Genomic DNA, 27907 nt, shown 5'->3' with positions numbered 1-27907 from the left:
GCCAGTTTTCCCAACACCATGTATTAAACAGGAAATCCTTTCCCCATTGCTTATTTTTGCCAGGTTTGTCAAAGATCAGATGGTTGTAGATGTGTGGTGTTACTTATGAGGCCTCTGTTCTGTTCCACTGGTCGATATCTCTGTTTTGGTACTGGTACCATGCTGTTTTGATCACTGTAGCTTTGTAGTATAGTTTGAAGTAAGGTAGCATGATGCCTCCAGCTTTGTTTTTTGTTTTCTTTTTGCTTAGGATTGTCTTGGCTGTGCGAGCTGTCTCTTGATTCCATAAGGATCATTTCTTTTTTTTTTAATTGTACTTTAGGTTCTGGGGTACATGTACAGATCATGCAGGATTGTTGCATAGGTATATACGTGGCAAGGTGATTTGCTGCCTTCCTCCCCCAATCACTTATATCTGGTATTTCTCCCCACATTATCCCTCCCCACCATCCCCACCCTCCACTGTCACTCCCCTAGTCCCCCTCAACTGACTGCAGTGTGTAATGCTCCCCTCCCTGCGTTCATATGTTCTAACTGTTCAACACTCGCCTATGAGTGATACCATGCAGTGTTTGATTTTCTGTTCTTGTGTCAGTTTGCTGACAATGATGGTTTCCAGATTCATACATGTCCCTATGAAGGACACGAACTCATCGTTTTTTATAGCTGCATAGTATCCCATGGTGTATATATGCCACATTTTCTTTATCCAGTCTATTGCTGATGGACATTTGGGTTGGTTCCAGGTCTTTGCTATTGAAAACAGTGCCACAATGAACATATGTGTGCATATGTCTTTATAATAGAGCAATTTATAATTCTTTGGGTATATACCGAGTAATGGGATTGCTGGGTCAAATGGTATTTCTATATCTAGGTCCTTGAGGAATTGCCAATGATCACTTCTTTAAGTCTTTGTCTGCTAAGTCCAATATGTGTGCCAGCGAGGCCTCTACTGACTGCTTTTATTTGACTCCGTATCTCTATCCACATCCCCATTTTTGTTTGGTTCAGTTATTTATTTATTTTTTTACTGAATTTTGGCAATTATGAATAAGATGTTAAAGAGAATACTGATTCTGCTATCTTCCTATGAAGAAGAAATAATTCTTATGTAAGCACATAAAAAAATTACTGACTGATCTCCTTGACCATAAGTTGGCTTACGAACATACTCTGTGACTGTAGGTTCATACAAAAATCTAAGATTTGCCATAAGCCCCTCTACTTGGAAGGAACACTTCCAAACTCTGTGGATCTTATAAGGGCTTGGATTTAGGTCACTGACAGGTTTAGAGTAGGTCTTAGGTGATACAAAGGTGTTAGCTGGCTCCCTAGGGCTGAAAATTCAATTTCCCCTAGCAATGTTTCTCACCTAGGGGATCTGCTTGATCATTAGTATTCTCGTCTGTTTTCAAATAATATCATCTACTATTGGCAAGCCTCATATGACCTTGTAGTACAATGTATCGCCCAACCTTCATGAGGTACTTTATGCCCTCTCTCTGCACAGTTCCCTCCTCTCCAAAGCAAAGGCCTGCAGATTCCAGCTGTTGCAGCTAGTCCAGCTCTGCTCTCACTCTAGCTTTCTGTATCAGAGTCAGGAACTGTCCCAGTCTTTGGGCAATTGTGAGGAATACCTCATGAGGTCATTTGTGTCAGGGATAATAATATTATGCTGCCTATTGTCCACTGCTGGAAAACAGTTGTTTCAAATATTGTATCCAGTTTTATAGTTCTTTATTGTGGGAGTGCTATTTTGGTACCAATTTAATCCTTCTATTGTGGCCAGAGGCAGAGGTCACATAATCCTTTTTAACAAAGTTATCACTATAGGATAAATTTTCTGAAGTTGGCCGGGAGTGGCGGCTCACGCCTGTAATCCCAGCGCTTTGGGAGGCTGAGCTGGGCAGATCACCTGAGGTCAGGAGTTTGAAACCAGCTTGGCCAACATGGTGAAACCCCATTTCTACAAAAAATACAAAAATTACTTGAGTGTGGTGGTGCTTGCCTGTAATCCCAGGTACTTGGGAGGCTGAGGCAGGAGAATCACTTGAACTCAGAAGCTGAGATCATGCCACTGCACTCCAGCCTGAGCAACAGGGTGAGGAGAGAGAGAAAGAGAGAGAGAGAAAGAGAGAGAGGCGAGAGAGAGAGAGAATGAATTCTGAAGTCAAAATTGCCAGTCTAGAGTAATGTGACACTTTTGGAATGTATTATACTAAACTGTTCTCCAAAAACTTTCTGCCAATTAAACTGATCTCCAAAAACTTTCTGCCAATTAAACTGATGTATTTTTGGACTTCTGCTATACAGCTAGAAAAATGAAGCTTAAAAAAAAGAATAAAACTGGGTCATATAAACTTTTTTTTTTTTTTTTTTTTCTTTAAAATAGAGACAGTCTCACTATGTTGCTCAGGGTGGTCTCAAACTCCTGGGCTCAAGTAATCCTCCTGCCTCAGCCTCCCAGAGTGCTGGGATTACAAGTATGAGCCACCATGCCCAGCCTTTTTTTGTTTTTCTTTTGGTGGGGGTGGAGGGGAGATGTTGGGGGCTGTCTGGAGACAGGATTTGACTGTTGCCCAGGCTGGAGTGTAGTGGTGCAATCTTGGCTCACTGCTACCTTTGCCTCCTGTGCTCAGGAGATCCTCCCACCTCAGACTCCTAAGTAGTTGGGTCTGAGGTGGGAGGCAAAGTGAGTAGTTGTGACACAAACCATATGGCCTACAAAGCCTAATATATTTGCTATCTGGCTATTTATAGAAAAAGTTTTCAAACCCCTACTGTAGATGATAAATGGCTGCTGAACAGAGACAGGCACCATGCCCAGCTATTAAGTAAACAACAACAACAAAAAAACCAACTGAGGGCTTCAGGGTTAACAAAAGTTAAGCAAATGGGAACATGAAACTAAATTAACCTGTGAACTTTCTGAAAAAAAAATTCATTTGTTGACAACTGTCCCTCAGAATAACTAAGCAATTAGGAAAGAAAGACAAAAAAGTAAAAGTGAGGACAAAGTTGGCATTTTCTTTCTCTATGTGAGACTCAGTTCCTTTACCCCCCTGGTAAACTTTGAAATATCTAAAGTATAACAGAAGTCACCAACTAAAGAAGGAGCAAACAAGGGTCTCATAAAGGTTATACTATTATCAATCTGAAGATCTTTGATATAACAAGCTGAAATGGCTAGTGACTTTTTAGACAAGCCCCATTATAAGCATGCCCAAATGCATTTGCGGAAAGAGGTGGCACATAGACAGACAAATGGATGGATGGACGGGTAGATAGTATAAATAGATGGTTTCTAAAACAGATATAAAAAATAAATAGCAAGGGAAATGTCTGTGAATAAAATAATTTAGGATTTATCGTTATTTACCGTTCCATCTTCCATCAGCTTCAGACAAGAACCAAAATCTGCTAACCGAATGTGTCCATTCATATCCATCAATATATTGTCAGGTTTAATGTCTCTGAAAAAATAAATACATTCAATTTTTAGTGGAAAAGTAAACAATTTGTTGCTTGGTAAGATTTTTTTTTTGGTCAGAAAAAAATCTCAACTTCTTTTAAAATAGTCTAAGAACATTTAATTACTATTTAATTACTTTATTAAATAGATGTTCTTAAGACTGTTTGGAAAACTCTGCCCCTACCGCAAAAGCTCTCTCTCTCTCTCTTTCCCTCCCCCACAAAGAGGCTCCCTTATCTCTCACTTTACATACCGGCCATAGCCCTCCCGCCGCCCAGCTTCCCGCCGCCCAGCTTCCCGCCCAGCAGTTCAAACTGACCAACAGTTGCCCACCACCTCGGCTTTTGGCTTCCCCACCCCCAGCCCTTCAGCCCCCTATAAAACAACCCTGCCCCTTTGAGCGGCGCGGCCATTTTTCCTTTTCGTCCCGGCTGGCCTGCCCGGAGGCTCTTTCCTCTCAATAAAGCCTGAACTTAAGGAATTTCCTCTAGCCTGCGGTCCGGTTTTTTCCGAACGAGCTCAGTCTTCCCGCAGAGGGTAGGTCGGACAAATGGTGCCGGAAACCCGGGACGGGAGCTGAGGCCGTTGGCCCGGCCACGGCCCCCCTCCCCGACCTACCCAACACTGGCCCTGCCACCTCCACGTTCCGATTAAGGTAAGCCAAGTTTTTCTTGCTTTGCCTTCCCCCGCTTCCCGTCTCCTCTTCCTACGGCATGGTGCAGTTGCTCCCTCCGGTGTTCCGCACGGACTCCTTGCCTAGTCTCGGCCGAGCCAAGGTAGTCTTCCGTTCCGGCTCCAGGAGCCTTCCGAGGGACAGCCGCCAGACGGGGGACGCCCCTCTGACCGCTGCCCTTTCCCGTACTTAATTGTACTCCGGGGAATTTGCAACGAACGGGGACGCCTTTTCGTTGCATCTGCCCATCCGCGCCGGAGAGTCTGTAGCTGCGCCTGCCATGGGAAATTCGGAGTCCAAAATACCTCTGAGCACCCCCCTTGGGTGCTTGCTGCGAATTTTACCAAATTGGGATATTCCCAAACCCTCAGAAAGAAAAAACTTATCTTCCTGTCTCAGGTGGCTTGGCCCCAATACAAACTCAGTAACCAGTCACATTGGCCCCCGACTGGCACTTTTGATTTCAACACCCTCCGAGATCTCGACGATTTTTGTCGCCGCGCGGGCAAGGACAATGAAATTCCTTACGTCCAGGCTTTTTGGGACCTCCGTACCCACCCCGACCTATGTTCTTCCTGCTCCACCTACCAAATCCTCTTATCTCGAACCCCCCGTAAATCTTCCTCCACTACCTCTCCCCCTCCCTACTCCTCACCGGAGGATCTGCCTGAACATCTGTCCTCTCCTGCCAATCTCAGCAACCAGTCGCCATCAACGGCACGCCCTTCCCCCACTCCCTCTGCACCTCCTACCTCAGAGGCCATGCCTCGCTCTCCCTCTACTCCCTCCGAGCCCCCTCCCTCAGAGGCCGCACTTCCTCTTGCCTCTCCGGTGGCGGCCCACACCCACTCCCACCAGCCAGCTATCCTGGCCCCACTCCGAGAAGTGGCAGGCACAGAAGGTTTAATCAGGGTCCATGTTCCTTTCTCACTCCAAGACCTGTCCCAAATTGAGACACGTTTAGGATCCTTCTCAGCCAACCCGTCCACATATATTAAAGAATTCCAATACCTCACTCAAACATAAGAAGCCCTAGTACACTCGACTAGATCCAGCCTCCCAAAATGGGGCCACTGTATTAGCCTCCCATTTTATCTCCCAATCAGCACCCGACATAAGAAAGAAACTAAAGAAAGCAGAAGAGGGGCCAGAGACTCCCATCCAAGACCTGGTAAAAATGGCCTTTAAAGTATTCAATGCCAGGGAAGATGCGGCTGAGGCTGCCCGCCAAACTCGCATGAAGCAGAAGGCTGCCCTCCAGACCCAAGCCCTAGTGGCGGCTCTAAGGCCGGCAGGGAACCAGAAGCCCAAGGCCGAAACCCATGCCCCTCCAGGGGCATGTTTCAAATGTGGAAAGGAAGGACACTGGTCCCGAGCCTGTCCACAACCATGGCCACCAACTAAGCCTTGCCCTATCTGTCGGCTCCCGGGACACTGGAAGTCAGACTGCCCCAGCTTCCCTAGGGTGCCGGTTCCTCAAAACAGACACACTGGCGTTACGCAGCCGGCGGTCACCCTCAGTAGGGAGGAGCCTGCTTGCCAGGAGCCGACCTCCGAGGGAGCTCCGTTCCCCAGTCTACTAGGGCTGCTAGATGACTAGCGGGGCCCTGGCTTTCCGACTCCGGTTACCCTCGCCGAGCCTAGGGTCACAAGACATGGGGGCTACCTACTCCGCACTTCCTTCTTATTCTGGCCATCTCACCCCTTCCCAGGTCTTAGTCATGGGAATCGATGGGACCCCAAGTATCCCCTATCAAACCCCACCACTCATGTGCTCATATAACTCCACTCCATTCACCCACTCCTTTTTAGTAATCCCCACCTGCCCAGTTCCCCTTCTGGGGTGAGACATCCTTTCAAAGCTGAAGGCCGTCATAACCTTCCCCACCGCCAGCCCACACAGCCTTTTTCTCCTAGCCCTCAATACTCTGCCTCAGAACTCCAGACCCTCCAGTCTACCCCCGGGGTACAGTTCAAGGATGACTGGGCCTTCAAGCATAACCTCCTCATCCTCCCTGAAAAGCAAAGGTACCAGATAATCCAAGACATCCACAATTCACTCTACATTGGGCCTAAAGCCTTATACCGATTCCTCAACCCACTTTTTCACCCTCACCATCTCCTCAGTACCATACAGGAAGTCCAGTCCTCATGTACTGTCTGCGCCAAAACTAATTCCCAGGGTTCCTGTCATCCCCGGCGCCAGCTTCATCAGCTACGCAGGTTCCTACCTGGCCAAGACTGGCAAATTGATTTCACCCATATGCCAAAGCACAAACAGTACCGGTATCTGCTAACCATTGTTGACACTTTTTCAAGCTGGATTGAAGCTTACCCCACAGCCTCTGAGTCTGCCGGGACAGTAGCCACTCATCTCATTCAAGACATCATCCCACGCTTTGGACTCCCGGCTACCATACAGTCAGACAACGGCCCAGCCTTTATCTCCAAAGTCACTAATGCCGTTTCTACCTCTCTAGGAATTCAGTAGAAGCTACATGCTGCCTACCATCCTCAGTCCTCTGGTAAGGTGGAACGGGCCAATGGCCTAATAAAGGAGCATCTGACTAAGCTCATGCTTGAGCTCCGCCAATCCTGGGTAACCTTAATTCCTATCACCCTCACCAGGGTAAGAGCAAGCCCCCGGGGCCCATCACAGCTTAGCCCATTTGAGCTGCTGTATGGTTGCCCCTTCCTGCTTTCAACTCCCCCACCGCCAGAGACTACTCCTCTAGACAGCTACCTCCCCTACTTTACTCAGGATTAGGAGGAGGGGCACTAGTCCACTCTCACCTGGCCATAGCCCGACTGACCTCACAACTCCAAGCGGCTATTGATGACTCTACTGAGTCTTTAGCATCACTCCAACGACAGATCACCTCAGTTGCCCAAGTTGCCTTGCAGAACCGAAGAGCCCTGGACCTGCTCACTGCTGAACGAGGAGGGACCTGTATCTTCCTACAGGAAGAGTGCTGTTACTACATCAATGAATCCGGCCTAGTAGAAACCCAAATCGAGAGCCTCCAGAAACTCAAAACTAACCTGCAGAGTCAGAAGTTCTCGGCTGAAGCCACGGCGTGGTGGTCTTCCTCTATGTATACCCTCTTGTCCCCGTTGCTTGGGCCCCTAGTAGCTGTTTGCCTAATCTTACTTATTGCTCCTTGCTTTCTACAGTTCCTATAGCGGCGCTTTCAAGAACTGACTCGAGTCACCATCCACCAGATGCTGCTCCAACCCTACCCTGAACGAGTGCAAGAAACAGACCTCTCCCCGAACATCCAGGCTCCTTAGGAAAAGAAACCTCTTCAGAACCCCCCCGTCGACCCTTGTCAGCAGGAAGTAGCCAGAGAGACAACCGACGCCCCTGACCCCCTCTTTTTCTTTTCTTTAAGGAGTCGGGAATGTTTGGAAAACTCTGCCCCTACCGCAAAAGCTCTCTCTCTCTCTCTTTCCCTCCCCCACAAAGAGGCTCCCTTATCTCTCACTTTACATACCGGCCATAGCCCTCCCGCCGCCCAGCTTCCCGCCGCCCAGCTTCCCGCCCAGCAGTTCAAACTGACCAACAGTTGCCCACCACCTCGGCTTTTGGCTTCCCCACCCCCAGCCCTTCAGCCCCCTATAAAACAACCCTGCCCCTTTGAGCGGCGCGGCCATTTTTCCTTTTCGTCCCGGCTGGCCTGCCCGGAGGCTCTTTCCTCTCAATAAAGCCTGAACTTAAGGAATTTCCTCTAGCCTGCGGTCCGGTTTTTTCCGAACGAGCTCAGTCTTCCCGCAGAGGGTAGGTCGGACAAAGACTATTACTTTTAGTAATAATTCAAATCCTGGCTCTGATTCATGTTAAAACTTTCTCAAACACATGTAATTTCAGTATTCTTCTAGAGTTAAAAAGTAGTATGGTAATTTTCATGCTGGTTAAATTAATTTTACTGTCTTTCCTTTAGATTTACACAGGTTCCGATGTGACTATGGCAGACTACTTTCTGCACACAGAGAGGAGTCATCATTACCTGATAACCACAAAAAAAATACTATTCTCTAGCCCACGAAATTAGATAGGAAAAATATACTTTCTCAACCCTAAGATAACTGCAGATAGATAAATTCTCAATTACTGCAGGCAGGTCATGACAACACAAAGAAATTGCTTCATAAAGTTGATTTTAGTTCTTCTGTCTTACAGAAGAACTGCAACAACTGCCCAATATATTGTCTATATTATCTAAAGCTTTCACTATCTTTGGATGTTAAGTCAATGGTGTGTAAGATATCCAAATCTAAACTATATCATATACCAGTTCTTGTATTTGTTTTTGCATGTGAATGCAAACCTTGGAAAAATCATCATATGTAAAATGGTTCTGTAAAGAAGATTCTCAGGGACTTAACAATATTAAGTTTCTAATCATATTAGAGGTTGCAATCATAAATAACTAAGAGATTATACCCACCCAACTTACTCTACTTTTAAAGGAAAAAAAACAATCTCTGGTGAATCTATATATGTTAAAAAAATTATATTGCCTTGTAATTAACAGGAACATGGTAGGGTTACTTTAAGCTGAATAATGCCATTTAAGATTTCTATGCTTCAGTTTTACCACCCATAATATAGGTTAATAGTATTACTTTGGTTACTGAAGCAATTTCTCTGAGTGTGTTGCATATTACAAGTTAGCAAATTATGGCCCACGGCCAAATCTAGTTTGCTGCCTGATTTTGTAAATAGTTTTATTGGAACACAGCCATGCCCATTCATTTAGGTATTGCCTATGTCTGCTTTCACACTACAACGGCAAAGTGAGTAGTTGTGACACAAGCCATATGGCCTACAAAGCCTACTATATTTACTATCTGGCTGTTTATAGAAAAAGTTTTCAAACTCCTATTGTAGATGATAGATGGTTGCTAAATAGAGACAGGCAGACTGAAAACAACAATCTGTATAAGGAATTCGCTTTCTAATCCTCAACATGTGACTGTATCCTAACCTGTCAGAAAAGATCTTCTGCTATAGAGTAAACATCAAAGAAATACAGTTTAGTTCTGGAAGGAAGCTTAGCAGTTACCAAGACTACTTTTAGATGAAGAAAAAATATTTTATTCTTTACCTTAAAAATCAAGCTCTAGAGTCAGTACAAATTACTGCTACTAGTGTAGCATTTCTTAGATGGTAAAGGAAAGTAAAGAAACTGCAAAGACAGGATTTATATGCATCGACAATATCTTTATTTTATAGACAGTAAGTATAGAATATATACATAAAGCATATCAATGTGAATATATTTTATTCACAATACAATGTAAATTAATAGAAAATACTGAAAGTTACAAGGATACAAGACATTACAGATAATATTGGTATTACAGATAGTATTGACATTACAGATAGCATTGAAAAACATAAGTATTCTATTAATACTCCTGATCTCATCCTCTCCCTTCACTACCCAGACACAGCCACTATCCTACATTTGGTATTTACTATAGCCATGCATATTTTATATTATTGTGCATATATGTAACATCACAAAACTACGTGCTTTAATTTTAATGTCTTTAAACTTAGTAACTGATATAAAACTGTGTATTGCTTTTTGCAACTTGGTTTTATTCAAATATTATGCTTCGTGAGCCTGGCATGGTAACTCATGCCTATAGTTCCAGCACTTTGGAAGACCAAGGAGGGAGGATCACTTGAGCCCAGGAGTTTAAGAGCAGCCTGTCCAACACAGTAAGACCCCTTTTCCACAAAAATTAAAAATAAAAAATTAGCCAGGCATGATGGCACACGCTTGTGGTCCCAGCTGCTTGGGAGGCTGAGATGGGAAGATCACTTGAGTGCGGGAGGTAAAGGCTGCACTGAGCTGTGATTGTGTCACTATACTCCAGACTGGGTGACAGAATGAGAAACTGTCTCCAAAAGAAAAAAAAGTTATGTATGTTTCTAAAATGTATCTATTTTGGTTCTGTTTTAATTCATTAATTTTAAATAATTTTAATTATATAGAATAGTTTCACATACATATCAGAATTTAACAATTCTCCTGATTATAGAATTTAGATAGTTTCCCATTTTTATTTTGTTAAAACACAGAATGTTGAGATAAATATTTTAATAAACGTTTTCTAGTACTCATGTGAATGCTTCTACAGACTATAGATATAGAAGTAAAATTTCTGAGATGAAAGATATGAACATCTTCAACTTTGCTAGCATGATTACTAGTATAGTTTAGACTCATTTTCATAACATCATGGGTATCATTGGTCATCTTAGATTCTTCTTCTATAAAATGCCTATTAATATCCCTTGCTGTTTTAAAAACTGTGTATGCACTGTTTATTTTTTTGTTTGTTTTTTTTTGAGACGGAGTTTCGCTCATGTTACCCAGGCTGGAGTGCAATGGCACGATCTCCGCTCACCGCAACCTCTGCCTCCTGGGTTCAGGCAATTCTCCTGCCTCAGCCTCCTGAGTAGCTGGGATTACAGGCATGTGCCACCGTGCCCAGCTAATTTTTGTATTTTTAGTAGAGACGGGGTTTCACCATGTTGATCAGGATGGTCTCGATCTCTTGACCTCAAGATCCACCCGCCTCGGCCTCCCAAAGTGCTAGGATTACAGTGTTTGTTTGTTTAATCTTCAGGGATTCTATTTACTCAAACTTAGTTCCTTATATGTGTTACAAATCTCTTCTCCCTGCATGTGGGCTTGTTTTTCCATTGTTTTTAATGCTTTCTTATTTGTTTAAAAAAAAAAAAAAAGTAGTAAATACTAATGTAGTCTTGTAATTTATACTGTGGTTTTTGTCTTCCCAGACATCCTAAGGACAGTGTCATATTTTCTCTTGTGTAAGTTTTAAAGTTTTACTTTTCAAGTTTTTAAATCTACCTGGGATTAATTTTTTTGTGTAATGTGAGACAAAGGGCAGTTATATTTCTTTCTAACCTAGCACCATTTACTGAATGATATCCTTTCATCACTGATATGTAATACCACATAGGATATAAATTTAGTGGATTTGTTTCAGGACTCTCAAGAAGAGCAAAAATACTACTGTATTACTCTATTTTTTTTTCAGTTGATAATCTTTAGAGTGAAAGAGTGCCTATTAATTACCAGGACAACAGGCATAAAATGGAACTCTTCCACACAAACCAAGATGAATGGCCACCCTATCAATATGCCTCTACCTGCACTAATATCACACCGTCCTAATTATAAAAATAATGAGCTCCATACCAGTAGAGCATATTTTTTAATTGCCATTAGTCTTCTAGATCAATGCTGGAATTAGCTTAATATGTTCCATAGTACATACTGAAATTATTGTGGGAATCATGATTTTATAGATTAATCTGAAGAGAACTGATACCTTTGCAGTATGACACTTCCCAACTGTGCATACAATAAACCTTTAAGTCCTCTTGTTATATTCTTCAGTTACGAATTATTTTCCATAGAGAACTTACACATCTAATCTACAGGCAACATAGTCAGACTTTGTCTCTACAAAAAAAAATTTTTTAACTTAGGCATAGTTGTGCATGCCTGTGGTCCCAGCTACTCAGGAAGCTACTCAGGAGGCTGATGTGGAAGGATCACTTGAGCCCAGGAGTTCAAAGCTATTGCAAGCCATGATCATGCCACTGCACTTCAGCCTAGGTGACAGAGCAAGACCCTCCTATCTTTTTTCAAGTGCATGCATATGCATACACACACACACACACACACACACACACACACACACCCCTAAATTTTTAAAACTTCAGACTCTGGAAACCAGCTCCTAGTTTCAAAACCTTTAGTAAACTCTCAATAAATCACCAAAATGCAAAGGGTCCAAAATTATTCTTATCACTTCCCATTTTCTTCCAAATAAATAATCTTCTTTTTTTTTTTTTGAGACGGAGTTTCGCTCTTGTTACCCAGGATGGAGTGCAATGGCGCGATCTCGGCTCGCAGCAACCTCCGCCTCCTGGGTTCAGGCAATTCTCCTGCCTCAGCCTCCTGAGTAGCTGGGATTACAGGCACGCGCCACTATGCCCAGCTAATTTTTTGTATTTTTAGTAGAGACGGGGTTTCACCATGTTGATCAGGATGGTCTCGATCTCTTGACCTCGTGATCCACCCGCCTCGGCCTCCCAAAGTGCTGGGATTACAGGCGTGAGCCACCGCACCCGGCCTAAATAATCTTCTTGTATAAATAATCTTACGGTATATATCAGCAGCTCAGAGAAAGATAGGTTTTAGGAAATCACATTTCAGGATCCCATAAGCATACTGGGGGTAGAGTGAGGCATGGGATAAGAATATAACAGCTGACAAAGTAAAACATTCAATAAGCATTAATTAAAAATTTACAGCATGCAACAGCACTGAATTAACTGTAATACTACACACTATGGGAGTACATAAAGGTACACAACAGAAATTCTTTTTCTTATTCCCTCATCACCCCAAAAAATCTTCATGGGAGTACACATGTTTATCTCTGTTCCCTCCAAAATCACAGTAAAATGACAATTACAAGAATTAAAAGGTAGAAACCCACAAGTGAATGTAAGAAAAGACAATAGAAGATGAAGAGTGTCAACACAACTTCCAAAGATGGAGAACATATGTATGATAAATAATGTGGAGCTGAGGAAGCTGAATTATAACCACCCACAAAGCTGGGAGAAGGCAACTAAATTGAATAATTGAATTAATATATGATTTGATGTACTGGAATACTTGAAAATGTACTGTTAGGCATTTGGCACATATAAAAGGAAATTTTAAGAGTATTGACAAACAACTAAAAATTTTGAGCCTATTATTAGTTATAAGAAAAAAACAGTTATAAAAGGAAAAAATTATATTTCTTGGCTCAGCAATAAATAATATTTACAAAGTCTCAAAAATGCAAGCATTATCTACGAAGAAGAGGAAAATGTGATAAAATTATAGTGAGAGAATGCAAAAAGGCAAAGTAGAAAGAGGAACACAAACAGCTAAATCCTCCACTAGCATAGCAGGCAGTCAATAGAAGTCTTTACAAACTGTCCAAGATTTGCAAATCTAGAAATATCAGCATATCAAGACATTAGAGATATGAGGCTAAATAACTTCAAAAAATAGCTTTAAGGCCGGGCGTGGTGGCTCACGCCTGTAATCCCAGCACTTTGGGAGGCCGAGGTGGGCAGATCACAAGGTCAAGAGATCGAGAACATCCTGGCCAACATGGTGAAACCCCATCTCTACTAAAAATATAAAATATAGCCGGGCATGGTGGCATGTACCTGTGGTCCCAGCTACTCGGGAGGCTGAGGCGGAAGAATCGTTTGAACCCAGGAGGCAGAGGTGGCAGTGAGCCGAGACCGCGCTACTGCACTCCAGCCTGGTGACAGAGCAAGACTCCATCTCAAAAAAAAAAAAAATAGCTTTAAAGGAATTGAATATAGCTGCCACTAGGGAGCAGGCATAAGAAGTATGCTAGAGGGACTATTTTACAATATAACCCATTTGATATTAGTTAAGTTTTTTCTTTACTGTATTGTTTAAAATTAATTAAAAACCAACAATACATGTGTAAATATCTGAATCATTTAATCAAAGAATACGAAAATGTTTTCACTAAGTCATTAAGATCATCTGCAGTCAGCAATATATTTTAGTCCAAACAGTTAATGATTATCAATATCATAGATAAGCATCATAATGTTAAAATGACAATATTAATTGGTCTCTGTTTATCCAACAATGAATACAAATTATACATTTAATAAAGCATGTTGCCTACTGACTCACTCCACATCCTTATTCATTTTATTCCATGGCTAAAAAAGAAGTCTCTCTGTTCCTAAAATGGTCATTATTTAGGCAGACAGAAACTCTCCTAACCTTTGAAATAATGAGACCTCAGAAGGGTGAGCTATTTATTCTCCCGAGTCATCTGGTGTATTTGAAATATTTAAGTTTTATTTTTGTTTTGGGGGTGAGGCAATAGAACATATAATGCTGGTATGAGGTAGAATTTAAAGGACTTACAGGGTAGAAGAGAAAACAGCTTTTCCATCTAGCTTGGCTGAATATTTCACTCAATTACCAGGCGAAAGCAAGGTGTAAAACTTAGATAAATTCACGCACTTCATCACCTCGAGGAAAAGACAACATGTTCTTTCCTCTTTTTTCTGACCAAGGCTACAGCTTGACCTTCTGTGGTTTCCTTTTTCCTTCAACCTTACCTATCATCTTCATTTAGATGTAAATTTATAGTAGTCATTAAAAAAAAAAGTTTGGGTCTGGTTTGTCAAAGATCAGATGGTTGTAGATGTGCGGCGTTGCTTCCGAGGCCTCTGTTCTGTTCCATTGGTTTATATCTCTGTTTTGGTACCAGTACTATGCTGTTTTGATTACTGTAACCTTGTAGTATAGTTTGAAGTCAGGTAGTGTGATGTCTCCAGCTTTGTTCTTTTTGCTTAGGATTGTCTTGGCTATGCAGGCTCTCTTTTGGTTCCATATAAAGTTTAAAGTGATTTTTTTCTAGTTCTGTGAAGAAGGTCAATGGTGGCTTGATGGGGATAGCATTGAACCTATAAATTACTTTGGGCAGTATGGCCATTTTCACAATATTGATTCTTCCTAACCATGAGCATGGAATATTTTTCCATCTGTTTGTGTCCTCTCTTATTTGCTTGACCAGTGGATTACAGTTCTCCTTGAAGAGATCTTTTATATCCTTTGTTAGTTGTATTCCTAGGTATTTTATTCTCTTTGTAGCAATTGTAAATGGGAGTTTGCTCATGATTTGGCTGTTTGTCTGTTGTTGGTGTATAGGAATGCTTGTGATTTCTGCCAACCCAAATGCCCATTAATGAAAGACTGGACAAAGCAAATGTGGCACATATACACCATGGAATACTATGCAGCTACAAAAAACGACCAGTTCGTGTCCTTTGTAGAGACATGGATGAATCTAGAAACCATCATTGTCAGCAAACTGACACAAGAACAGAAAACCAAACACTGCATGTTTTCATGCATAAGTGGGTGATGAACAATAAGAACACCTGGGCACAGGGAAGGGAACAACACTCACTGGGCTAGGTGGGAGGATGGATGGGAGGGGAGGGACAGCAGGGGTTGGGGAGGGATAACACCAGGAGAAATGCCTGATGTAGGCAACAGGGAGGATGGAGACAGCAAACCACCATGGCATGTATGTAACTATGGAACAATCCTGCAGGATGCAGGATGTGCACAGGTACACCAGAGCCCAAAGTACAATTTTAAAAAAACATGTTTGGGGAGAAGGGATACAAAGTATAATGTGAACTAAGCCAAACTCACACAGGGACAGCCCTTTTCTTTTTGTACTCCAAAGTGTAAACAAAGTGAAGGGAAGCCACACATTCAAATTCTCATTAGTGCTCAATAGGAGAGGGGGGGGCGGGGGGGGGGTGTCTCAACGCCTCTGCTGACCAACATCCATCAACTGAGTAGAGAATGCTCTTAATTACTTCATAAGGATATTCTCAATAGCAAGTATAATAAGCATAGATACTTCATTCAAACTTGGGGGAGGGGCACTCAAGAGAGGAGGAACAGAAAGAGCTCTCAAGGGTCACCTGAATAGAAAGACGGTTACACTTCATTGACAGAACTCACAAACCCAAAACGTTCTTTTCCAAAATCTTCAAGAAGCAGGATCAAAGAAAAGTAGGTATATAAACATCTACCTATTCTCTCTACAATTTGATCACTTAGCTAAGGTTTTGGCATCTTACAGTATTTCATAAGAATAAAAACTAGAGGCCTCCTAGAAAATGTTTTGCATTCAGCATTTGGTAAAATCTTTTTAAAAATTAAGGTCATTGGCATAAAGTTATCTATCATGATTATACCTGTTCCAAGAAAATGCAAGTCCTTGTTCTTAACATTACCACTGAAATGTATGATCAACTATTAAAAGGAATTTGAGTGCTGAAAAGAAGTTCTCCAAAAGTTTTTTTGGCTTTCCCTTTTCTTATTCATTATGCAGAAAATACTCTTTAAGATAACAAACGACCTTCTCATTGCCAAATCCAGTAGTATTTTTTTAGTTTGAATCCTGTAATGACTTCTCTATGACATCTGACACTGCTGGTTATTCTCCCAACTATACCACTTCCTTCTCTATTTTTTCTCTCAACTAAAACCAATTTTTCTCAGTTTCCTTTCCTGGTTCCTCTTTCCCAAAAGCATAATTTCCGTTTCCCTAATGACACATTTTCTTAATATGCATCTCTGCTATTCTTTGTACCTCAATAATCTTTTCCTTGGAGGTACCTGTCATTCCTTAGATTTCAGGTTAGTTGGTTGCTCTATAACCTCAAATCTCTGATGAGTTCAAGACAATGTTTTAATTTTTACTTTAAGCAGTCATATGGTTTGTGAAAAAAGTAATAGGTATCAAGAATGTATAGGCTAGTATGTATCTAGAGATTTACAATTTTAAGAGCCTTGTATTCTTTCTGCAGCCTAAAGAACTTCCTTCAGCATATCTTCTGGCAATAAATTCTTTTGTTGCCTTTTTTTTTTTTTTTTTTTTTTTTAGAAGTAGTCTCATATTCTGTCACCCAGGCTCAAGTGCAGTGGCATGATCGTGGCTCGTGGTAACCTCCACCTCCGGGGTTCAAGCAATGTTCCTGCCTTAGCCTAGAGAGTAGCTGGGATTGCAGGTGCCCACGACGACACAGGCTAATTTTGTATTTTTAGTAGAGGCGGCGTTTCACCATGTGAATCAGGCTGGTCTCAAACTCCTGACCTCAAGTGAGCCACCCGCCACGGTGTCCTAAAGTGCCGGGATTACAGGCCTGACCCAGCAGGCCTGGCCTCTTTTGTTTTTCTTTTACCTAAAAATATAATTTCACTTTTATTTTTGAAGAACATTTTCACTGGATATATAGAATTCTTGGTTAAGTCTCTTTTAGCTTCCTTATTTTCTGATAAGAATTCATTTCTTAATGGAACTGTAGCTCCCCCAAATATAATTTGTCATTTTTTTCCTTACTGCTTCCTAAATTTGCCCTCTGTCTTTGGATTTCAATAGTTTCACTATAATGAACCTTTACATAGCCTTTTTTTCTTCTGCTAAGAATATTTTACACATCACTAACCATGAATTTTTTGCCATTAATTATTACATAAATGCTGCCTAGTGCAATTATCCAAATGGCATGACCATTTTATATACACCATTCACCTCTATAGTTGTAAGCAGAACTTTCATGATTTACATAAGTACATCTATCAGTGAAGATTTAACACTGAGATGCAATCTAACATCTGTAATACACATGGCCTTTTTAATATTTATCTTCCCTGGTGTTTCTTGAGCATTTCAAATACATAAATTTGTATCTTTCATCAAATTTGAGGCCATTATTTCTTCAGGTATTTTTTCTGGCCCATTCTCTTTTCTCTCCTTCTTGATCTCAAAGTACATGTACATAAAACCTTGTGATATTCTCTAACAGATCTTTGGACTACTATTATCTTAATCTTTTCCTCTCTGTTCTTTACCTTCAATAACTTCTATAGATTTATCTTCAAGTCTTTACTTTGTCATCTCCACTAGGCTGTTAAGTTTTTCGAGTGAAAATTTTCATTTCAGATTTTGTATTTTTCCTTTCTAGAATTTCCATTTGATTTTTTCATTTGTTTCTAGTTCTCTGCTGAGATTTCCTATTTTTTCATATATTGTGAGCAAATTTTATTTTCCTTTATTGAGAACATTTTAAAATCCTAGTCTGCTATTAATAGTTTCTACATCTGGCTCATTTCAGGGATACTATTTTCTCTTGAAAAGGAGCTACATATTCCTTTTTCTTTGTATATTGGACAATTCTGAATATTTATTAACAACATTAACATATTCCCTGAACATAATAAATGTTAAATTTTTGAAACTTTGGATTCTTCAATTTTTCTCCAGTTAGCATTTTTTTTTAAATCAGATAATTACTCACACTTAAACTGCAAACTGTTTCTTAGGCAGAAGTTTCTTATCCTTTGTCTTCAACTGAGCAGTTTTGAGTGAAACTATCACTCAGTTATCACTGAGAACTGTCAGTAGACAGATTTTGGAAGCCTCTCTAACAAACAGTTTCCCAAAACTCAGCTTTACAGCCATAGAGACTAGAGTATCTCTACTTAGTCCATGCTACAATGTACACCATGCCACTTTCACCCAGCCCCAGGCTGAGAGCTGTAAAACATGAGACGTCATTTCATATACCCCATCTTCTCTGAAGATGTATTCTCAATCAGGTTCTCCCTGCTTCTGTTCACTCTTTAGTGCCTTTAGGATAATGATCTTGTGCAATGCTCAGATTTTTAGGTGCTTCTGTGAGGGCCTTAGACCAAAAGGACTTCACTCAGTCACTATCCCTTCTCATACATTTGAACCACTATTAATTTGAATTTTCTAACAGATGTAGCCAACCCTATTTCTAATTAAGGCACCCTGAACTTTTAAGTTTTATGAATGTAGAAAACCATATTTTTCAAACATGGCCTCAATAATATCTCTCACTCGACATTTTGATCTAGAACCTTGCCACTCGCCCATCAAGAAGACTGTCCCTTCAGTTTGAACCTGGACAGACTCTTGTGACTGTGTCAATCAACACAGTATGACAGAACTTAGGTTGGCTATGACTTACAAGGCTAGTTCATTAAAATGTCATGCAATTCTGCTTTGTTCTCTACAGACACTTGCTCTTGGAACATACTTATCATGTTGTTAAGAAAGTCAGGCAGCCCATATGTGAGGAACAAAAACTCCATGCCCACAGCTCTGGCTGAACTACCAGTTAAGTTGATGGGCAGCACAAATTGGCTAGCTATATGTGTGAGCCATCTTGACAGTGATTCTTCCAACTGCAGGTGAGCTACTGCAACTCATGCTGCACAGAGAAGATACAATTAGGTCCTGCCTAGTCCTGCCCAAATTTCAGACTCATGAGCAAAAAAAAAAAAAAAAAAAAATTGTTGTTTTATATTAGTCACTATGTTTCAGGGTGTATGGTAGACAGAGATGTGCTATCTTCTCCCTCAATGACGGGCTTTGCCCCAGATGTCAACAGATAGCTCCCCACTGCCAGGCTCCTTCAGAGTTACAGAGAGCCTCTTTACAAAACTGCCTGTGTGTCTTGGAGAAGATCATATGCATTGAATGACTGATAAGGAAACAAACACCATGCCATTTCTATCAAACTACCAGCAACTCAGGTAGCCACAGACGCTCCAGAACTCCTAGTGGGGCTGACTGAAGCTTGGCCTCGGTGCAATCTGACTTTTCCTTCCACCCAAACTTGCTTTCTACAATTCCCTTCTGCAGGTGTTAACCCCTAATAAATACCCTACATGGCACATTCTGTCTCGGTGCCTGCTTCTGGAGAACATAGTATGTAACACAGCAACTGATAAGTGGAACAGTAGCCCAACAAATTCCATTTTCTGAAAGCAGCAGCAAAATAACATCTGGCATTGAAAACCACTTTGAGTCAGTGACATTTTGCAAATAATGTGGCAGCCAGACAACCAGATACCAAGAATTGTCAATAAAAGGAGTGAAAGGAAAGTTCAAGTAAGTTCCAACTTTGGAACTTAGTTGGAACATTAGTTCCAACTTTGATAATTCATAAAAACTGGGAAAGATATGGAAATGCTTAGAAGAAATAAAACCTCTACATAAACGCTGCAAAAATATTATTCAAGTTTTTTTCATAATTTGAGTATTACTCAAAACATGGTCAGCAATTAAAGTTTCTAAAATGAGTAATTTTCTTTGTCCCTAAAAAAAAGCAAATAAGATTTGGATTAAAAGTTTTATTATTTTAAAATTAAAATCAAAATTAATATTTATAATAATACATATTTTTTATTTATAACAGTTAAAAATTTAAAAAGCATTCTATGCTGGTCACAATGGCTCATGCCTATAATCCCAGAACTTTGGGAGGCAAGGCCAGTCAATCGGTTGAGTCCAGGAGTTTGTGACCAGCCTGGTAAACTTCATCTCTACAAAAAATACAAAAATTAGCCAGGAATGGTGGCACATGCCTGTTCTAGTAGTCCCAGCTACCCAAGAGGCTGAGGTTGGAGGATCACCTGAGCCCAGGAGGTCCCGGGCTATAGTGAGCCCTGATGATGCCACTACACTCCAGCCTGGGTGACAGAGCAAGACCCTGTCTCCAGAAACAAAAAAGGCATTATAAAACAATGATTACATTGAAAGGGCAACATTCTATGAGTGATTTTTATTTTTTTTAACTTCACTAGAGCATCAGTACCAAAAGCATAATTATTACAAATATTATCCCCATAAGACTGAAATGTGGATATGACAGCATTAGTTAACCTACATAGTTTCAACTCTGGCTGCAAACTGAAATCAACTACAGAGGTTATTTTAATTACAAGTACCTTAGCCCCAACCCAGGCACCATTAATCAAAATACTGCATAGGGACTGTCCCTAAAAGCAGGCATTTCTCTTTCCATCAACAACACATCAATATCACCCATATGGTTCCTTTTTATCATTTATATAAGTTAGGAGAGTAGACTCCTCTGTAACAATACTTTTATTTTCTAATTTTCCTACTCTTCCTTTTTATATAGTCATATAAAAACGGCATATTGCATTATATTAATACAATGAAACTGCTTTTTAAAATTGTCTCTTTTGTCAAAGAAATATTTTATCAGTAATAAAGAAAAGAAAGTCCACATTTGTAAAATTATGTCACAAACAGCCTTTCTGACAGTCAGAAAGTAGAATTCTTCACGGAATATTAATTTGGGGTTCATCTTACATTTGAGAAAACAGTTACTCAAAAAATTCTATTAGTAAACTGTTCTCAAACTAATCTTTTACATCAGAGAGTGAAGCTATTATTTAAGAATTATGGGAATAAAAAAACTAATGATTATATAATTCCAGGTACTGCAAAATAATGGTATACAAGTCATAATCTTTCTATGCATCTTTCTAAAAGGTATCCAGACACAATCAACAAGGAGAACAAGTGAAACAACCCCAAAACCACAATTAAAATGTACTTCAAAGAAAGACTACTATGAAATTCAAATTATGTGTAATTATGAAAATAAACATTCAAATTCAGCAAGTGGGAAAAAGAAGAGAAAAGCTGGGAGTAGGGGGGCAATAAAATGCAGATTGAACCACTGCCCACTGTGATGGAAGGAAGAAGTCCTATCATGAGTAGGAGAGATGGCATAGTTGGGGGAAACTGGGTGAAAGGTACATGGGACCTTTCTGTACTACCTTTTCAATTTCCTGTGATTCTAAATTTATTTCAATATAAGGTTTTCTAAGCTAAAAAGCAATCATCTTGAGCAAATGTATAGAATTATTTTATGCTTCTCATTATCCTGTTATATATTAACATGTCTTTACACTTACTCTAACAAATACTTGTATTTAGATAAATATCACTAAAAGAAAAAACTTCTAAAACTATAGTACAGTCAATAGCATCTGATCTGAGAAATACTCAATGGGGATTCAGTTAAAGGCCCCTTAGGATCTAATAAAATGACCAACCTGAGGAATAACTACATTTAGCTACCTATCAAGTAACTTCTATGCTAAATAGTTCTACACAAGTACAAACAGTGACAGATAAAAGGAAGAAACAATTAAATTAGTACAAAAATATGAAAACATACATAATGGCTTTAAAGGATAGACCAGAAATTTTGTTCAATTACCCTGCATTGGCTCCTTCAAATGACAGATATATTCAAACTGATACTATTGCTGTATCTGTCATAGGAACACTACACTAAATGAAGTACTCAAATATGACAGGAAAGCTTGCCTAAAGACCAGGGAATTGTCTGTATAGTGAAGACCTTTGCCCAAAGAGAGGTCTGGCTTTTTTCCTCAGCTACTGGAAGATTATCTCCAGGCTCTTGCAATAGCACTGATAGGCGTGTCTTTGACTATTAAACAATCTACAACAGCCAAAGACTGATAGGAGGGTCTTTGGCTACTAAACAATCTACCAATGTAATTTATGATACATGTAATTTCTTTGGGTCATACTATGTTTTACCTCTAGAAAGGACTGTAGACTAGAGGTATCAGCCCAACTTTTGGGAAGGGCTGGAGACTAAAGACAGTCACATAGGCAGTAAGTAATTGAGGCCAACTCAAAAAAAACTATAAAAACCAAAGGCTTAGGCGGGCTTCCCTGATTGGCAATATTTGGTGAGCACTATCATATGTGTATGCTGGGCTGTCCTAATTTCACCAAGAAAGGATGACAGAAGCTCCACATTTGATATTTTTGAACTCTACCATATATATCACTACTTCTTCCTTTAGCTGATTTAAATCGGTATCAAGGTAATAAAATCGGTATTCCATGTAATAAAATACAAAGTATAACAGCATTCAGTGAGTTCTGTGAGTCTTGCAAATTATCAAAACTAAGGGTGGTTTTGGGAACCCCTCAAACTTGCAACTGGTGTCAGAAGTCGGGGTGGTCTATTGGGAATGTTTCCTCTAACTTTGTAGTTGGCCTAAATTCCTTGCAGTAACTGAAATACCAACTGAACTGTAATATAGTTAACTATATTTATATTTCAAAATTCCTAATTGTATGCATCCTGAGTTCATCTATACTCTAGTGTAACAGTTTTAAATTATAGATGATCCCTAACTCACAATAGTTCAAATTATGATTCTTCAATTTTATGATGGGCTTACTGGAACATAGTCCACTATAAGTGAAGAAGCAACTGTATAACAGTTGCTGAAAACTATAAAAATAGTTCCTCCATTAGCAATATGAAAAATTCCAATTTTTCTGCAAGGGACTGAAGACAGTGCGGAGTAAGCCTTAGGCCTCCCTCAAAATATTTCTACCTCATTGTAAAAGTAATGGTTTTACACATTCCAAGAGGATAACTGCCAAATCATACCCACAAATTTAAGCCAAGAGATAAAATCAGCCCAAAGCTCTGGTATAGGCAAAGCACATACCAATCTTTCATGAAATTCTTATGGACTAAGAGAGGAAAAACTCTAGATATGAATTCTGTGGTACTCCTCCCTAACAAATTCTATTAAAATAGGATTGCTCTATTTCCTTTATCAGTACACTTTACTCAAGTTAACGACATTATATAAAAGACTATCAAATTAAAGAGATGAGGTTAATAAAAGCTATAATAAAAAAAATCTTGACTATGAAACAAATTACATGAAGAAAACCACAAATAAGTTAACTGGTATTTTGTTTTAGTTTTTTAGACTAGGGTAAAGAGAGAAATTATTTTAAAAATACATTCCATCCTAAGAATTTATTCAATCCAGTACTTAACATTTAAAACAAAGACAGGAAAGCACATATATTCCACTAAGTTTCACAAAACCTGCTTAACTTGCCTTCAGGGAGAGATTTATCCAACAAAAAGCTAGTGTACCTCAAGCATATGACTCGACTTCTGTTCATTATTTCTCCTTGGTTTAGGTTCTTCATTTTTAAATATAATTTCTATTTTGTGATTCCTTTTTCCTTTTTATATTTTGCCACTGATTTATTGCATGAATTCTTATTTCTAATTCTATAAATCCATTATGGAACACAGTGAAAATGAAAGGAATAAATGACTATATAATTTGATTATGAGAAAATACCTTCTAGTGTACACTCCATGTAATAATGACTGATATAACACTTTTTGGAACTTATATAGAATTCACTGTCTGAATATCAAATGAGATAACAGCAACTGTTCTGAAATATGACTTGATAATAGTAGTGCTGTGTTGCAGCAACCTACTAACCCACACCCAGAAAGAAGCCCTTGAAACCACAAGGCTGGAGGTCTAGATGAAGAAAACCTCCAGAGAGACATCATAAAATATATCCACTTAGCACATGCACTAAATTATCCACTTGGTAGTTTATCATATGCTGTGTTAAAGTATAGGATACTATCCATTATCCAGTTATATATATAGATGTATCTGTTAACGTATAAGATGTATATGTTAAAGTAGAGGATACTATCCATTATCCAGTTATATATACACATATACATATATATAACTGGATAATGGATAGTATCCTATATATACTATATGTATATGTACATAGGATACTATAAATATACAGCATCATATATATATATATATATATAGTGTGTATATATATATATGTCTATATATAGGACATACATATACACACACACACACACACACACACACACACATAACTGGATAATGGATAGTATCCTATACTTTGACACAGCATATAATAAACTACCAAGTGATCATTTATTTAATGTATTGTTCATATTTTTAGTGCCTCTCCAAGGCACATTAATCACTGAGGCTGGTACAGGTGCTGTTTTGAATCCGTCAAACCTAAAAGTCATTGAAAGCTTATTTACTATTTGGTATGACAAAATATACAGGGCTCGTCTTGTACACTTCCTACCTAGATCTCGAGTCAGTAACTTATCAAAGTAGCCTGTTTTCTCTGCAGTATTGCAGGACAATAATCTATCAAAAAGGATGCTCATTGCTACCGTGTTGGTCACTGTATTGAGTTATTTTCATCAAACAGACCTGTATGGCTGTGTGTATGAAATATTGCAGAAGCTCATACTGATATGAAATACAGTGGTGTGATCTTGGCTCACTGCAACCTCTGCTTCCCAGATTCAAGCGATTCTTGAGCCTCAGCCCCCAAGGAGCTGGGATTATAGGTGTGTGCCACCACACCAGGCTAATTTTTGTATTTGTAGTAGAGACAGGCAGGGTTTCACCATGTTGGCCAGGCTGGTCTCAAACTCCTGACCTCAAGTAATCTGCCCGCCTTGGCCTCCCATAGTGCTAGTATTACAGGTGTGAGCCATTGCACCCTGCCCATACTGATACTTTCAATTAAAATTCAAAACATTAGGGGTTTTTTTTGAGACAGAGTTTCGCTCTTGTTCCCCAGGCTGGAGTGCGATGGCGCGATCTCGGCTCACTGCAACCCCTCCTCCTAGAAACATTAGGGTTTTTAACAATCACTTCCGTATTATATAGTGAGCATCTTCATTCTCCTACAGCAAGAATTCTGATTCTTAACATAAAGGTTAAATTAGAATACTCCATAATCATTCTGTTTCATTTCACATTATAAACACAATAATCTCAAAACAATAGTAACTATACTGTCACTACTAATTTTTTCTGCTTTCGTTCTAAAAGTATTTAATGGGCAATATCAGTCCTTACACTGATATCTCTATAGCCATGTTAGTCATCTGAAGCTCATTTTCATTATACTAGATGTATACTACACTAACCATTGTATATTATACTATACTAACTAGTAGATTAGTATATTCTTCAAGAAGAATTCATGGTAACAACATTCCCCAAATTCCTGTAACTTGATAACATTTGAATATGCCCTTTGTATCTGAAAGTCTTTTTTTATTCATATTTTCTTTTCTGGGGTATTATAAATCTTTATCATAAAGCTTTATCACTGGAAAGTCTAATGATAAACTACTTTTCAAACCCCTCTAACCCACTGGCTCTTTATGTCCCCCCCCCCTTTTTTTTTTACTTTAAAGGTAAATCATTATTCTAGAATTTGTTTATGCCCTACCTCTCATTATGTTATAGCTGTCGTATACATTATGTATTCATTCACTGAATATCCCCCCAAAACAACTTTTGCTTTAAAGTCATATATTTTAAAGATTAAAGAGGAAAAGAATATATAATGTTACATATGCACTGAGATTTTTACTGTTTTTCTCTTTATTCTTTCCTAAAAATCCAGGTTGCCTTCTGCTATCATTGCCCTACATTCTTAAGTGCTTTTATGAGCATTTCTTGTAAGGAAGGCCTGAAGGAATGAATTCTTTTGGGTGTCCTTTGTCTAAAAATGACTTTTTCCCCCCTTCTTCATTACTGAAGAAAACGTCCCCAGATACAGAATACTGCGTTGATAGTATTCTTCCTTTAAATACTCTGAAGATGGTTAATTACCTTTCGGGCCCCTGTGGTCTTGAGGAGAAATCTGGGATCATTCCAATTGCTTTCCCTATATGTGACATGTTGTCTTCCTCTAGTGCTTTCAAGACTTTTTCCTTTATTCATTGTATTTTGTACCTTGATTTTGATATGCTAAGTGTGGTTTTCCCAGAATTTATGTTGTTTTGGGTTTGCTGAAATTTTTTTCCATGGGGTGGAGAGTGGGAGCAGGTTCTGGCACAATTCTAAAAGAGCCGTAACACTATCCAATTTTTTTATTCTACAAATTCATGTATTTCTCCAAACACGGAAAGATTGAAGCTATTAAATTTTTTAATGTCCTATTGTCTCTTTTCTCTTTCTGGAACTTCAAATACATGCAGTTTATACCTTTTAATTCCTGAGAATCCACTCATTTTTTCATGAGACAATTTTTATTGATATGTTTGTCCTCTCAAAGACATTTCATAAATTTTGATTTGCAATACTGTATTTTTCTGTCTCAAAATTTCCAGAGGAAGATCCAAGATGGCCTATTAGGAGCAGCTCAGGACTGCAGCTCCCAGTGAAAGCGCTGAGGGTGAGTGGATGCCGCATTTCCAGGCGGATTTTGATTGCCCACAGACCAGGAGATTCCCAGGCGGAGGAGCCCCTCGGGTCGCCCGCACGGCTGTTTTGGCTGGTGGGGCTGTTTTCCCAGCGCTCCAGCGCAGTGGTTCTCCGTACAAAATGCACTGGTCTGGGTGCCCTTTTAAGCTGGTGATTGGAGCTCCAGGAAGGCAGAGTCACCCATTCATCTGATTAAAAAGGGGACTGAAACAGGGACCCAGGCCAGGAGATTCCCGGGCAAAAAAGGACCACGAATCTCAGGGCCACTGTTTCAGCCGGCGCAGTGCGTCGTCACACTGGAAATCACACAGAATCCTGCGCCTTTTCAACAGGCGACTGGAACACGAGGGAGAGAGTCGACGGTTCAACTAAAAAAGGAGACTCTGAGGCACGGAGCCAGGTCATCAGGCTCAGCTGGTCCCACCCCCACAAAAAAGAAAAACAGCAATTGGTAATGCTCTGGGTTGAGTGTTTCACAGCAAGCACAGCTGAAACCAGGATGTCCCAGCTCTGTGGGGGAGGGGCGTCCGCCATTACCAAGGAACTGCACCACTACGGAGGTAGTCCATCATTGCTGAGGCAGCCCGAAGCTACTTACAGAGAGAGTCCGCCATTACAGAGGTGGGCCAACATTGCCGAGGCAGTTCTAACTATACCCATATCAACAGGACTGCAGAGAAGTACAAACGGCAGCTGGGCAGGGCCCACAGCAGCTAAGCAAAGCCTCTGCAGGCAGACACTGACTAGGCTGCCTCCTTGCTGGGCAGGGCAGCCCTGAAAAAAAGGCAGCAGCACAACGGAAACTCATAAATAAAGCCCTAACTTCCTGGGACAGAGCACCTGGGGGAAAAAGGGGGTTCATGAGTTCTACTGTAGCAGACATAAACTTATCTGCCCAGCAGCTCTGAATGAACAACAGAGCTCACAGCTCAGCACTTGAGCTCCTACAAAGGACAGACTGTCTCCTGAAGCAGCTCCCTAACCCCCATATATCCAGAGTCACCTCATAAAGGAGAAATCAGACTGACATTTGGCGGGCATGCTTCTGGGACAAAGATAGCAGAAGAAGAAACTGGTAGCAACCCTTACTGTTCTGCAGCTGTGGCA

The 27907-nt window shown here is 40.1% G+C and overlaps 1 protein-coding gene across 34 annotated transcripts in view; it reads right to left on the bottom strand.

The window, feature by feature from the left end:
- Positions 1–27907, bottom strand: part of CDC42BPA (CDC42 binding protein kinase alpha) — a 327482-nt gene that overhangs the window by 170116 nt on the left and 129459 nt on the right. For all 34 annotated transcript variants that reach the window (XM_017966458.4, XM_078356686.1, XM_078356692.1 and 31 more), the window contains one exon: positions 3383–3476. In XM_017966458.4, the coding sequence (XP_017821947.3) occupies positions 3383–3476 (94 nt within the window). The remainder of the gene's footprint in view (positions 1–3382; positions 3477–27907) is intronic.

The sequence above is a fragment of the Callithrix jacchus genome, chromosome 19, assembly GCF_049354715.1.
Source record: "Callithrix jacchus isolate 240 chromosome 19, calJac240_pri, whole genome shotgun sequence".
NCBI classification, from domain to species: Eukaryota; Metazoa; Chordata; class Mammalia; order Primates; family Cebidae; genus Callithrix; species Callithrix jacchus.
This window is presented reverse-complemented; position numbering and strand designations above follow the sequence as displayed.